Source organism: Carassius carassius, chromosome 26, assembly GCF_963082965.1.
Source record: "Carassius carassius chromosome 26, fCarCar2.1, whole genome shotgun sequence".
NCBI classification, from domain to species: Eukaryota; Metazoa; Chordata; class Actinopteri; order Cypriniformes; family Cyprinidae; genus Carassius; species Carassius carassius.
In genome coordinates, this window is record NC_081780.1 from 1,793,381 (window position 1) to 1,806,754 (window position 13,374).

The window sequence follows — 13,374 nt, forward strand, 5'->3', positions numbered from 1 at the left end:
GACGGACAGACAGAGAGTCCAAGCTCAGATAAAACTATCACTATCGTGATCATTATATTTGAGTAATGCACACAAAAACAACCCAGACGGGGAATCAGGACCCCGACATGAAGCCTGAATTCTTAAAACACATGAAAGTATTGAGCATGAATGCATGAAGCTGGTGAGTCAGTGACGTGTGGGATATTTCCACACTCCTGCAGCGTCCTTGACTACGACAAACCAGAAGAGACCGGTGTAATTCCACCCGGTCGCCCTCAACAGCTTCAGGCCATCTGAAGGGCAGAGAGCATCGTCTAGAAACACAGACAAACTATCGGTTTAACACTTCATATGACAGACGTGCCACATGAGAGTGATTCTACAGACTTGTGTTCGGGTCATTTTGACCCGGAGAGGATTTTCATTTCTTCAAAAAGCTAGTTAATGTCATCACATTGGACTAAAATCTACAGAGTATAACAACTTCCCCCAAAAAACTATATATATATATATATATATATATATAGTTGATTGATTTTGAAGATTTTTTTTTATTTTTATTTTTTTTTAAATTTTTGGGACTTTTCCCCACCTTGTTAGACTAGTGGTTCATGGAAATAATTGTTACAAAAAAATTATTGGACTATTTTTTGTTGCAATGTTTTGTTGTAATTAATCATTTTTATTTATCATTGTAATATGTTTTTATAATAATAATAATAACCATGCTATTGAGTTTCATCATAATATAATGAAATTGATTTGTTATTTCATATACTAATACTACTACTAATAATAATGCTATTTTTGTCATTATTAAATATTCATAATAGTTACAGTTTGGTTTTCTAATCATTAAAAATATAATTATTAAATAAATAAATAAACAATACTACTACTAATTATTATTATGCTATATTCAAAAATCATATTCAAATTTTTACTCTTAGTTATACTTGTGGTGTTGGTCAAAAATGGATGGCCTACCAAAAAAAATAAAAAAATTTGCTATCTCATTATGCTTCATTAATACCAAATATGAACTCATGCACCAGTTTTCAGTGAATATTGCCAAAATTATGCAAAAACTATATTATTTAATTTATACAATTTTCATTCAAAAACTGAGCTGCATCAATGAGGCCTACGATCAATCATTTAAAAAAACAAATACTAGACCTATGCTAAAAGAAAGAAAACAAGAAACAAATCCAAGATTTGCTAATAATAAAGCATAAAAAGAGATTTACAAGCAATTTTTAAAAGGCTAGACATTTTTGCCTGGAAACATGAAATTAGGTAAAGGATATTCAGAATAGCACTGAGTTAAAACTCTTGTTTTTTCCTTGTTTGACCTGACAATGTGAGCATCACAGCCTCATTGATGAAGAAAAAAGTAAAATCACCTCGTCCTTGAAGCGTATGAGATAAATGCAGTGTTATTGCGAGTCATCCGGTCAGCACACAGGTGTCAGGACGGAAATGCACCTGTGTTTGTGCACACACACGTTTATTAATAGTCACACATCGGTGTTAATCTGACAGCTCGTACAGTAAAGTGCAGATCCGGAGTGGCACGCTGAAAAATTAATCTATGGGATAATAAAACTCAACTTGTTCCGGAATAAAAAAATAAAAATGTATAATCAGTTTTGGTGAAAATGCATGAACCTTTAAAGACAAATCAAGTGCTCTGTGGTTTAGCAATGACATATGCATTTCTTTAACACATATTTCTGCTGTTACTGTGCATTTTATTAAAAAATAAATAAATAACCTTTCAACAGCATATAATTACTTGCTCTACCTATGAAACAACTTTCCTTGTTAGATGATGTCATTAAGGACACCTTTCCTCATCCAATCAAATTGTAATGGATAACAATGAAACACTTTTCACTCGGAACAACATTATGAAAGTTGCAAAGATCTTCTAGCATAATGAAGCTGTTAAAAAAGCTCTCTTCATTTAAGAAACAGGTAAGAAATATTTAAGTTTTTTGCAAAAAAGAAATAAATAAACAAATAAAAAAATTACAATAAACAAAAATTACACTGATTTTTTCAATTAAAAATTAAAAATTAAATTTTTTTTAAATAAAATCAGCATAAATCGATTGTAGAAATAATTACAGTTACTCAGCAGAAAAGCATGAACAAGGTTAAAATATAGTTAGTTAGTAAGTCAAATTTTATGAGATTAAAACAAAAAAATGTATATTGATGATTAATATATAAGTAAATAATATAAATAATAAGTATATTTATATGTAAGTTGCTTTGGAAAAAAGCGTCTGCTAAATGCATAAATTTAATTTAATTTAATTTTAATTTAATTTAATTTAATTTAATATAAATTAATATATAAACCTTGTTAATGTGTATTTAAAATATATTCAGTTTTTTTGTAATATTACAGAAACTTAACTGACTGACAAATTTGATTACATTAAGTTTATTATTTTTGATAATAATTCAAAAACATATGCATTTTTTATGCAATCCAAATAAAAAAAAATCTCACAATTATGCATTAATTAATTTTCAGTAAAAAAAAAAAAAAACCCAGACAGATTTGACTGAATCATCTTAACTCATAAATTAATTCATTCTGCAAATGTTTTACGTCAAAAATTTTTTCCGATTTGTTTCTGAACCAGACAGGGTTCATGATGAAAATGAATGAAAAAGGAAAAAAATGAGCGTTTGCTTTCGAGCTCGGCATCTTTGTCTACTATAATGAAGCAATTCAGTATTAAATCAGAGCCATTGCCCTGTGAGCGAACCCATCTGACATTCACACAGGTGAACGTGACGCGCACACATAAGATTTGCCCAAATGCAATGCACTCTGGGTCCATTAGCTAATCTCTGCTCACTGAACTCCATTAATGAAATGAAAATAATGAAATAATGAAAATGCTGGGTAATCGTACAGATGTGAGTTTTAGAAATAAAAACACTCTCTCTGAAGAATCCATGTCGGATAAAGGCCTGTGTGCGTAAATAAGAGCATTTAATGCATCCCTCTCTTCTTCCAATCATAATCATGAGGGATGAATTTAGCATGAGTCAGATTTACTGTGAAAGCTGAAACTGCTCGATATCTGCAGCAGAAACATCTGCGTCCTGTTCAACAGCTCGATCTACTGACCTTGAGCAGACGACAAAGCAAAGACAGTCCCGAATTATGCTATTTCCACCCTTATGATGCCCATCAAATTAGGCTCTTCTCTGGAACTGAATGATTTGGTACTGAATGTCATTCTTCAGGTAATGTAGATAAGACACAGTAGTAAAATACTCTAAATATAAAGTCAATTTATATTTATATATTTACATAAAACATTAAATTAAATATAATTAAATAAAATACATTATTATTATACTATATATTAAAAACATATTTTAAAATATATTACCAAACATTTTTTATTGCTTTTGTCTAGTTTGTTGTTGATCTATATTTAGGATTATTTATTCATTAATTATTTAAATATTAATAAAGATGTTACATGGAATCAAAATTGTAATCATACCGATATATTATTAATAAGAGTAAAAATATTAATAGAATATTATTAATAAAAAATACAGAACCAATATAAATGTAATAAATTGTATATGTTTATAAATATTATTAATTATAAAGATATAATAATAAATATTCATACAATATTATATTATTAATAAACACATAAAACCAGTATTTATTTAACAAATTGTATAAAATTTTTATCAATCAAAAAATAGATTACTAAAATAATACATATACACACACACACAAACATACACATCTTATTTTAATAAATAATATATACTATTACAATTTTGTCTCTGCTTTAATGTTTTCATTATTCTTTTTATAATTAGCAAGTCATTTGTTGTAACTATAAACTCAACAATACACTAAATAAAATAAGTTAAAAAATAAATAAATTGGTAACCTTTTTGATTTCTATATTGCTCACTATATAGTTATGATAAATTATTGTTTACTTTTTAAATGAAAATAGTAATTTCCCATCCACATGAATACTGAAAAAATGTGCATTTAATAGCAATAAATTTAATTGAAGGTTGAAATTAACAATGCATCAAAGAACAGTGATGCAATAAATAAGAGATGCTGTCAGTTAACAGAAGCACTTTAGTTTGGAGTGCTGTCTAGAGTCAAACACGCAAGTTCAGTCGAAAGCAAGCTGCCAAAACAATAAAACTTAAATGACTGCTACTAGAGTTACCCATCCTGGCACAAATGCCTTGGTCGAAACTATCTGCCAAACAAATGAAACAGGTAAAGTTTCCCGAGATGGACCCACCTGGCAAGCAGACGGACAGCTCGTTGTAGCCCCCAAACGAGGCGTTGCGTATGAGTTTGCGTCCGTCGGGATGAGCCGGGCGCCCCGAGATGGTTCCTCCACAGGTGGAGAACCGGCGGCGGCCCAGGATCCCGTCTGCCTTCATCATGAGGGCGGCCTCACACTGAAGAGGGTGAGGCTGCGGGGCTGCAGCGGTAATTCGGCGGTCACCACACACACACACACAATCAGCTCTGCTCTCCACACATACTCCACGGCTGCTAGTACTACAGCGGGCCGAGCGCTCTGAAGATACTCTCACACTCACTCTCTGTTACTCTCTGCAGCTCCTCCCTCTCGCTCTACAGCCGCTGTGTGTGTGTGTGAGTGAGTGAGAGAGAGAGAGAGAGAGAGAGACAGAGAGAGAGAGAGCGCCATGGTTCACAAACTGAATGGAACTGACCACCAGAACACATTGTTGTTATTTTTTCCAGTTTTATTCAGATCAGATTGCATGGTGTTTGTGGTGAATCTGACAAAAAAAAAAAAAAAAATCATTTATCTCAAAAAGTAAAAAAAAAAAAAAGACATTTATTTTTGTTTTATTTGTTTTATTTCTTAAATTATATATAATTGAGAGAATATGATATAAAATAAAATACCAATAAAAGTAATTTATCATCATCAATTTTTTTTATTATTTAAACTTTGCAAAAAAATCTAATATATATATTATTAAAAATATATATTTAGAACGTGTGTGTTTTATGTGTGTGTGTTTCATAGAAAACACAATATTAGATAAAAACAAAAACTTTAAACATAACAATAATAGTTATATAACATGTAACAATACATATACTATGAATAATATAAATAATTAATAATATGAATAAAATAAATAATATTTATATATTTTTTTATGTAAGAAAAATTATGCATGGCTTTTATAATTATTCTCAGTAGCACTATATATATTACTTATATATACACACACATACATATACATACACACACACACACACACATACACTAGGGATGCTCATTATTTAAATGGTTTAAAAAGTATTTTTTTCCAGTTATTAATCAAAATATTGAAAAAAAATTGCTGCATGGTTAAAATATGCGAAGACCTAAACAAAAAAACAAAAAAACAAAAAAAAACTTTTTGAGAGAAAAAAAAACTGCGTAGCCTAAGTCACATTTTATAATTCTATTCAGAAATAATGCCAACGCAAAATGTTTACAAACATTGCAAACATATCGGCTAGACTATTTTTGTTCTTTCCCCTCACTCCATGGCAAATCTTTTAAATTTAACAGTATTCAGAAAAGAATAAGAGTTAAAAATGTAAGAAGTTATAGCTACAGTATAGGACAAGCCTAAACAAATTAATTTAGGCTAAAACCAAACTGAAACCAACATTGGGTCTCTCATTCGACATAAATCCAAATGTTAACAAACGTTAACAAATACTCATTCTAGGCATCCAGATAATCGAAACTGGAAAAGGTTTGCTTTTATTTATGTACATTCACAATAAAAAAAACAATCTTTGTGCTTTTATAAAATAAAGAAAATTAGGATGCCGCTTTCAGCCGTCTTGGTTTCCTTTCGCACATGCACCACAACATTGCATGAACCGAAACTCTGCACACTAGACTAGCCTACTTGATGCACTTTTTTTTTCATTTATGAAGTAAAAATATATTTCTTGTATAGGCCTATTCATTTGTTATTTATAGCCTAGCTTTATTTTGTTTTTCTCCGCTCGCTGAAGCGAAGCAAATGCATGATGTGATCATATGAATCTTCATGTTCTTTTGTTTGCTGCTTTTTGCACATGTATAATTAATCCCTGGGAAACAAATGTTAGTATTTTTAACGGGTCACAAACACTTATCCTTTCTAATTTAATTTGATTCTAATTTAAAATAAACTTGTTGCTGAACGATTAATAATCGGTTAACGAGTGTCAGTTGTTGGTTAGGAGAAATAACCAAAATGAACATCCATAACACACACACACACACACAGTATATAAATATATATACAGTTATTATTATTTATATATCGATATCTTTTTAAATATCAAAAATAACAAGTTACATATCATAAATAAAATGTATATCATAGATGACAACATGAATATGAATACATTATTAATTATATTAATATGATTATTACTATTATTATATCTCAAAAGCACTATGATAACGTTTTAGAAATCAGCACAAATTAAATGCCAATACAATAAATACTATCATGATGTATGAATACTTTAACACATTTCCCATTACAGTAATAAGAATAAGAGTTGTATGCATTATGAAACTGAAAATGGTCCTTTGTGTGTTTAAATAACCAGGCATTTACCATTAAATAACAAAAATAAATATTGATGGCTTTATGCAAAATACAATTTGAACTATGACGTATTCATAAAAACATGATTAAGGTTTTGTCAGATTCACTTTATGACTGAATCATTTTGTGTGTCCATGACTCAGATCTGATGTTCCCTTTCTGTCTCTGTCTCTCAGCTCGCTCACAGAGAATGCTTTATGAAGGACACTGAATCTCTAAAACAATCACACACACACACACACACACACACACACACACACACACACCTGCTTCTTTAACAGCGCTGGTGAAAACAGAATCAAGCCATTGGCATCTCTAGATACAGACACATATCCAACCTGATCACACAATCAACTGTCCAATCTGACACATCTGGGAGAAGCTGGAGCTGCGTGAAGATGCAGCTCTCATGAAAACTCATATACAACTCACAGTAACCAAGTTTGTCACAAAGCCAATCAAAAAGCATTGACTTGAAGTAACAGACAAGACACATCACACGCTGTAGTTTAAGCTTGCATCAGCCTCAGCAAACAGCACTAATTAAATACACATGCATAATGGCCAAAATCTGCATAATGCATTCAGTGATGCAATGGAAACCGCAGTACTGGGAATTTGTTTGAATCCCTCAACTTAACTATGAGTGCTTGTGATAGGCAAAAGCAGTACGCAAAACAGCACTAACAAGCGATGCATCTCCAAGAGAGCGTTTAGTCGCAGTAGGATCCAAAATGAAAACTGATTTCCTTCAAGTCACTTTAGAAGCTGTTTGTTTGGCATGAAATGTCAACAAGTAACTCACAGGAGGAGGCCGTGCAGACCGCTGGGACTTCCAGTGAAGCGCTGTCTGTTTCTTAGTACAGCTTGTGCTGTAAATTCAGCCTGTGTTTGGTCAATGAACTGGAGAAGAGCTCCAGAGGAGTCAAACAAAAGGTTAAAGAAGTTCAAGCAGCTTTTAAACACTCCTGATTCCTCTTTTCACCATCCAATCAGAATTCAAGCCGGGTCTCGTAACCAATCGGAGCGTTCCTCCCGGACTCTGCTGATGTCGCTCTGAAGTTGCTAGGCAACAGCCTCACCAAAAAGAAGCGAGAGGATGACTATGAATGATGCCCTAATTTACATAACTAATTAAGATGCTCTGGCGGATGTGTAATTCAAAGCCTACTGCTCATTATTCTGTGCCGAATGGAAGTTATGCTGCATTTCTGAAGCATTTAACAACCTGAGACCTTGATTACCATTGCATCACTGAATGCACGGCCTCCTCCTGTGAGTTACTTGTTGACTTTTCACTCCAAACAAACAGCTTCAAATCTATCTATCTATCTATCTATCTATCTATCTATCTATCTATCTATCTATCTATCTATCTATCTATCTATCTATCTATCTAATAGATCTATCTAAGGAGTCAGTTTGGGTTGATTTGGCTGTTTAATTGTTTACCGCACTCCAGCCATCTGGTCTTGTGCCCATCAGAAGAGTCTTTATGGGCTGACTGTGTCCCTGAATAAAGTGATTTTCAGCAGGTATCACTGCTGGTAATCTGTAAAGCCACAGAGCACACTCAAACACGGCAGGCGACGTTCCTGTAGCCCAAGATGGATGGAAACATGCCCACTTTAGCTGTGAGCTGCAAGCTCTGCGCTGAAGACGCCTGTCACAGATCTGGAGACAGGGGATTGATTATCTGCTGCGGACTGACACACACACACACACACACACACAGACACAGACACAGACACAGACAGAGACACACACACAGACAGAGACACACACACACACACACACACACACACACACGGATGAAAAAAATGTGGGGTCAACACTATGTTAATCTTTTCCATAAAAAGCCATCCGATGTCTGCTTTGCACTCAAGTGAAGTCTGTTCCTTTAATTCTTAAAGCCTTTGTTTCTCGTTCTGAGCTTCGTTCACAGAAACCGGTGTTATTTATCCTTTTTTTGCTTCACTGTTCACTGTTCATTTGCTCAGTTTTCTGTGCTTCATCCCCTTGCAACAGTATCTCAGAGTGTGTTTGTAGTAACCTGAGCAGTTCCAGTTAGATCTCCAGTTACGGTTTGAACTGTTTCCCACTCAACTAAATGAGTAACCCATCAGCATCAGGTTAATCTGAACTAGAGTGGTTAATAATCCAGACCACTGTACTGTTCACAAAGATGATTCTGAGTGTAGTCCACTACTAGTTACAGAAAATGATAGTAAAATTCACAAGTAATCACAAGGAACTGGGACGTAATATTAAACCATATTAAAAATCGATATGATTATGATATGATATGATAAGTAACGTTAGTCATCACAATATTATAATGTACAGTATACTTTTTTATTTTTTATTACTTTTGAGACTTGCTATAGATTACATCAAAAAAATATTATTATATTTTTAGTGTTTAGTGTTAAAAATACACTTTAGATGACAGCAAAAGGTTATGCTTATGGTAAAACCTCAATTTAAGGACCAGTTCTCACTAAGTGTGCATATTTGTTTGTGTGTAGTTATTATGTGTAAGGTATGTGTATGGATACATATATATGTGAGATCAACTGTTATAATTTTCTATGTATGTGTGTTAATATGTATTATTGTTATTTTTATTTTCTTTGCACGAAATCAACTTAACTATTAACTAACTGCTTATTCTCATGCATATTTCTAGCATATTGGTTGTTTATTAGTACTTTTAAAACACATATTAATGTATGATCGTATTTTAGATCCCTTAATCTCTACTCCATACCAAAATTGATCAACTAGATTACTAACTATTAATTAGCAGCAAATTAGGATTTTGTTTAGAGAAAAATGTAATATGAATATGAATACTTACAATGTAATTCTTATAGTGAACATCTGTTTCCTATTCTAAAGTGTTAGGTTATCTAAACACATAAATAAGGAACTTCTTATGAATTTATTTACAAAAACAAAATAGCAGACAACAAGTGTCCAGAAAACATGTGAATACTGTTTAACAAGCATCTCATGGATACACCTCATGAAGCTGGTTGAAGAAGCTCAAATATAAGACTCAAAGTGAGTGATAAAATAAGCAAAAGCATCAGATAAGATGCTTTCAGACACAATGCGCTCAATACCTGATTGATGCACTAAAGGTGGCCTTTGGAAGCCACTGGAAACCTTATGCAACCTGGCCATGAGCCTGGATTAGCAGCTAAACGAATAAGATTAAATGAGTCAGAGCACATTTAACACTACTAAACAAACTGCCCAAACAACCAGTATCCTCAAGAAACCCATCTCAGGTTGAATACCCCACTAGGCCTTTAGGAAACCACTTGTAATGATACGATTTCACAAAAAAACAGCCACAATTTTCCACTTTAACAAGCAGATTTACCAGTGACACTTTGCTTGAATTCTGTTCTCACCAGGTGCTATTGCAAGCGGAGGTGGACACAACTATAAAAGCGACATATTGTCATCTGATTATACTAAATTCGCACTAACTATAGATTAGAACACTAGTCTAAGTACTTGCCTTGTGTGCAAGATTAATTAATCAATTACCTGCCACACTCTTGCATTCAGAAATTTCAAGTCCAACCTTCTCCATTCATAATCAAACCTTCATTAGCCCACAAAACCACCATGATATTACCAAACAGTGGACGATATGTGAAAGGCATGCTCACACCCATCCTCCCATATGCAAATGACCCTGTATCTGATTGGCTGATTGGCTTCTCACACTGAGCGAAGAGGCCAGTAAAGAGGATTTGTGTGCATATCGGTTGCTGTACTGATGCTATTCCGGGTGTGTTCTCACCGGGAGAAAGCTGCGGCACGTCTCGTGTCGGGTTCCTGCTGCTGGCACTGAATAATTGAGTGAAACGTGGCCCACATCAACTCGCAAAGAAACTTTCTATTATAAATCTCTGAGCATCAGAAGACGCCCAAACGGAGTGATTCATCCCAGACTGAAAAGAAAGTGTGAATGTGCTTTCAAAGCGATGGCGAGGGGAAACTGCTGTTGCTATGGAGACCTGAGAAGATGCGAGAGGTCTGATGGTTTTGAAAGGTTTCGACTAGCAGCGGTTTTGTGCAGAGGTGATGGCGTGTGTCAGCGTCTAGTCTTTTCAGAGCAACTGAAAACAAGTCTCAAGCCACACGTATGATGCTCAAACGTGAGCAATTAACTCAGAGACCACGACGAGCTCTAAAAAAACAACGCAGTGCACTTAATCGGATTAAAATCATCACTATAAAAGCCAAATCCTCTGACAACTTTAATAACCGCGGTGTAGAGATGTGAGCCTGGTGTGTGTGTGTGTGTGTATCAGAGGTCGTTGACTAAATATGACACAGGGATTATGACGATCACACGGACACATTACATAACTTCACAATATTGAACTTTGACTGCACTTGACTGTCAGGATTCAGGCACCTTTTGACTTGCATCACTTTACTAAATTATCTTTTTTTTAATTATGTTTGAAAAAAAAACTATCAATGAATCAATCATAATTACTGATCATTAACTATTATTAAAATTCTTAATTAAAACAATTATGTATATACATACATATTTATATATATATATATAAAAAAGCACACAATTATTGATAATAAACAGTTATTCAAATTATATATATATATAATACACACATACAAAATATATCATAAAACACATAATTATCAACAATTAACAATTAAGAAAAATGATCAATTGTTTTATATATTATATTTATATATGTATGTATATATAAACACACACATTATTAACTATATTGATATATAATTATTGATAATTAACAATTATTAAACCAATAATTATTGAACAAATAATTATTGATAATTAGAAATATATAGTTATTATTTAATTAAGTCTCTATAATTACTGATAATCAACAGTTAATTAAAAGTGAAAATAATTAAAATAATATAGTATTTTATGCTTGATTATATAGATTTCTTGGGTCATTTTCTATTTCTATCCCAGTTTTGGTCACTGTAATTAATATATTAACATAATATTAAAAAAGTCTGCTGACTTTAATGTGGGCAATGAGTGTAATACTCAAAAAGCAATGTTCTAATTTAAAATAATTCAAAGAAAACTGATTCACCACAGAAGCTTCCTGTGACATTTGCAAGTTGCCCTTTTAAGACTGCTTGATAGTCTTCCTTGTTTGTGTGAACCCAGGGCAGTCGCATTCTTCTTTACTAGAAGCAAAACAATCAAATATTGCACATGATCTTGGACTAACTCTGTTCTAGTCTGATTTTGTGTCACTTCGGCGCTCTCTAGTGGTGAAAACCAACACTAAAGAGGGGAAAACTGGTCTCTGTGTCAACACTGAACTCAAAATAGATCCCATTTACATTCTTAATAAATGCTTCTGACCACATTGCACCTGATTTAGTAGTAGTAGTATATTTTTATTTAATGCCATGTCAGCATCTTAGGCTATTTTTTGCTCCTGAATTATAATTTAAAGACAAGAGTGTTGTTTTGAAAACCTTCCAGCTCAATCTAATAACTTTTCTTTTCTGCTGCAACCTGATGTAAAGTGCACAGGTCTGGGATCAGATTTCACCTTCATGCAGATTTGGCCTTTGAAGCGTACAGGCCACACCACACACACGTTCATGCCATAGAGGCCTGCTGCTGTTGTCTTACCGTGGCTGTAGCTGAGGGAGGGGCTTGTGAGCAGGTCTTTACTGGGCGTCTGAAGCCCCGCCTCCTTCCCACGCTGACTCATCCTTCCCGGGGTCAGAAGCGCTGAATCATCACCAGGCATTAAGGCAGCTGTGGAACAATAACAAAGACAGAAGGTGCATTCATAACACTATAGATGCTGAATCTGATTGTTTGAAATCTGGTTTTAAAGGGTCATGATACCCCAGACTACTTTTTCTGAGATTTTAGCAGAGGTGTTTGTGCTGCACATCAATCAAGCCTGATCGCCTTGGATTCTGAACCACATGACGATGTGGTTTGGACTGGGATTATAAACACTTCTATTGATTCGAGTCCGAAACACCTGAACAAACTGATGTGCTTCCACCATAGTTTAACTGATACACACATATTGTTGTAAAGTGCCCCATCTAGTGGCCAACATGAGAAATAAAAACAGATAAGATGTTTACATGATATTGTGCAGAAAACTGTTATCTCTGTAATACTACTGTTTATTTTCTCCATCTGAAGGGTCTGTTTTTAAAACCAGATAAGTGTTTAACATGACTGTTTCAAATCTAATCTATTCATCATCACACACAACCTTACAGCACTGCAACAGGATTACAAACATCACTATTGTCTGCTTATGTGTGTGTGTGTGTGTGTGTGTGTGGGGGGGGGGGGAGGGGGGGGGTGCAGCGGAGGAAATTTAATGCATTAGAAAATCTGCAGCATGACGCAGCATAAAAAATTGGTGGAATAACACACATTTCTGGTGAATATATGCATGTGTGTGCGTGTGTGTGTGTGCTTTGACGCTACACGTGTCTAACAGCACGTACACACACACACACACACACACACACACATGGGTCGGCCGCTTAATGTGATTCAAAAGAAAAATAAAGGGGAAGCTGAAGAGAGAGAGCTGAATCACTTTATTTTAATCATTCTAGATTCTCGTTTGAGATTCACAATGAATATTTCATCCTCATCACTGCGGCTGTGAAGAAACTAATTACTAATGAGCCAATTAACGA

The 13,374-nt window shown here is 33.9% G+C and overlaps 1 protein-coding gene across 5 annotated transcripts in view; it reads right to left on the reverse strand.

Annotated features, from left to right (window-relative positions):
• Positions 1 to 13,374, reverse strand: part of LOC132105482 (oxysterol-binding protein-related protein 8-like) — a 73,662-nt gene that overhangs the window by 30,512 nt on the left and 29,776 nt on the right. For 3 of the 5 annotated variants that reach the window (XM_059510621.1, XM_059510619.1, XM_059510622.1), the window contains one exon: positions 12,329 to 12,457. In XM_059510621.1, the coding sequence (XP_059366604.1) occupies positions 12,329 to 12,457 (129 nt within the window). Of the gene's footprint in view, positions 1 to 4,304; positions 4,569 to 12,328; positions 12,458 to 13,374 lie in introns of those variants that run through there. The other 2 variants (XM_059510623.1, XM_059510620.1) reach the window with 2 other exon arrangements.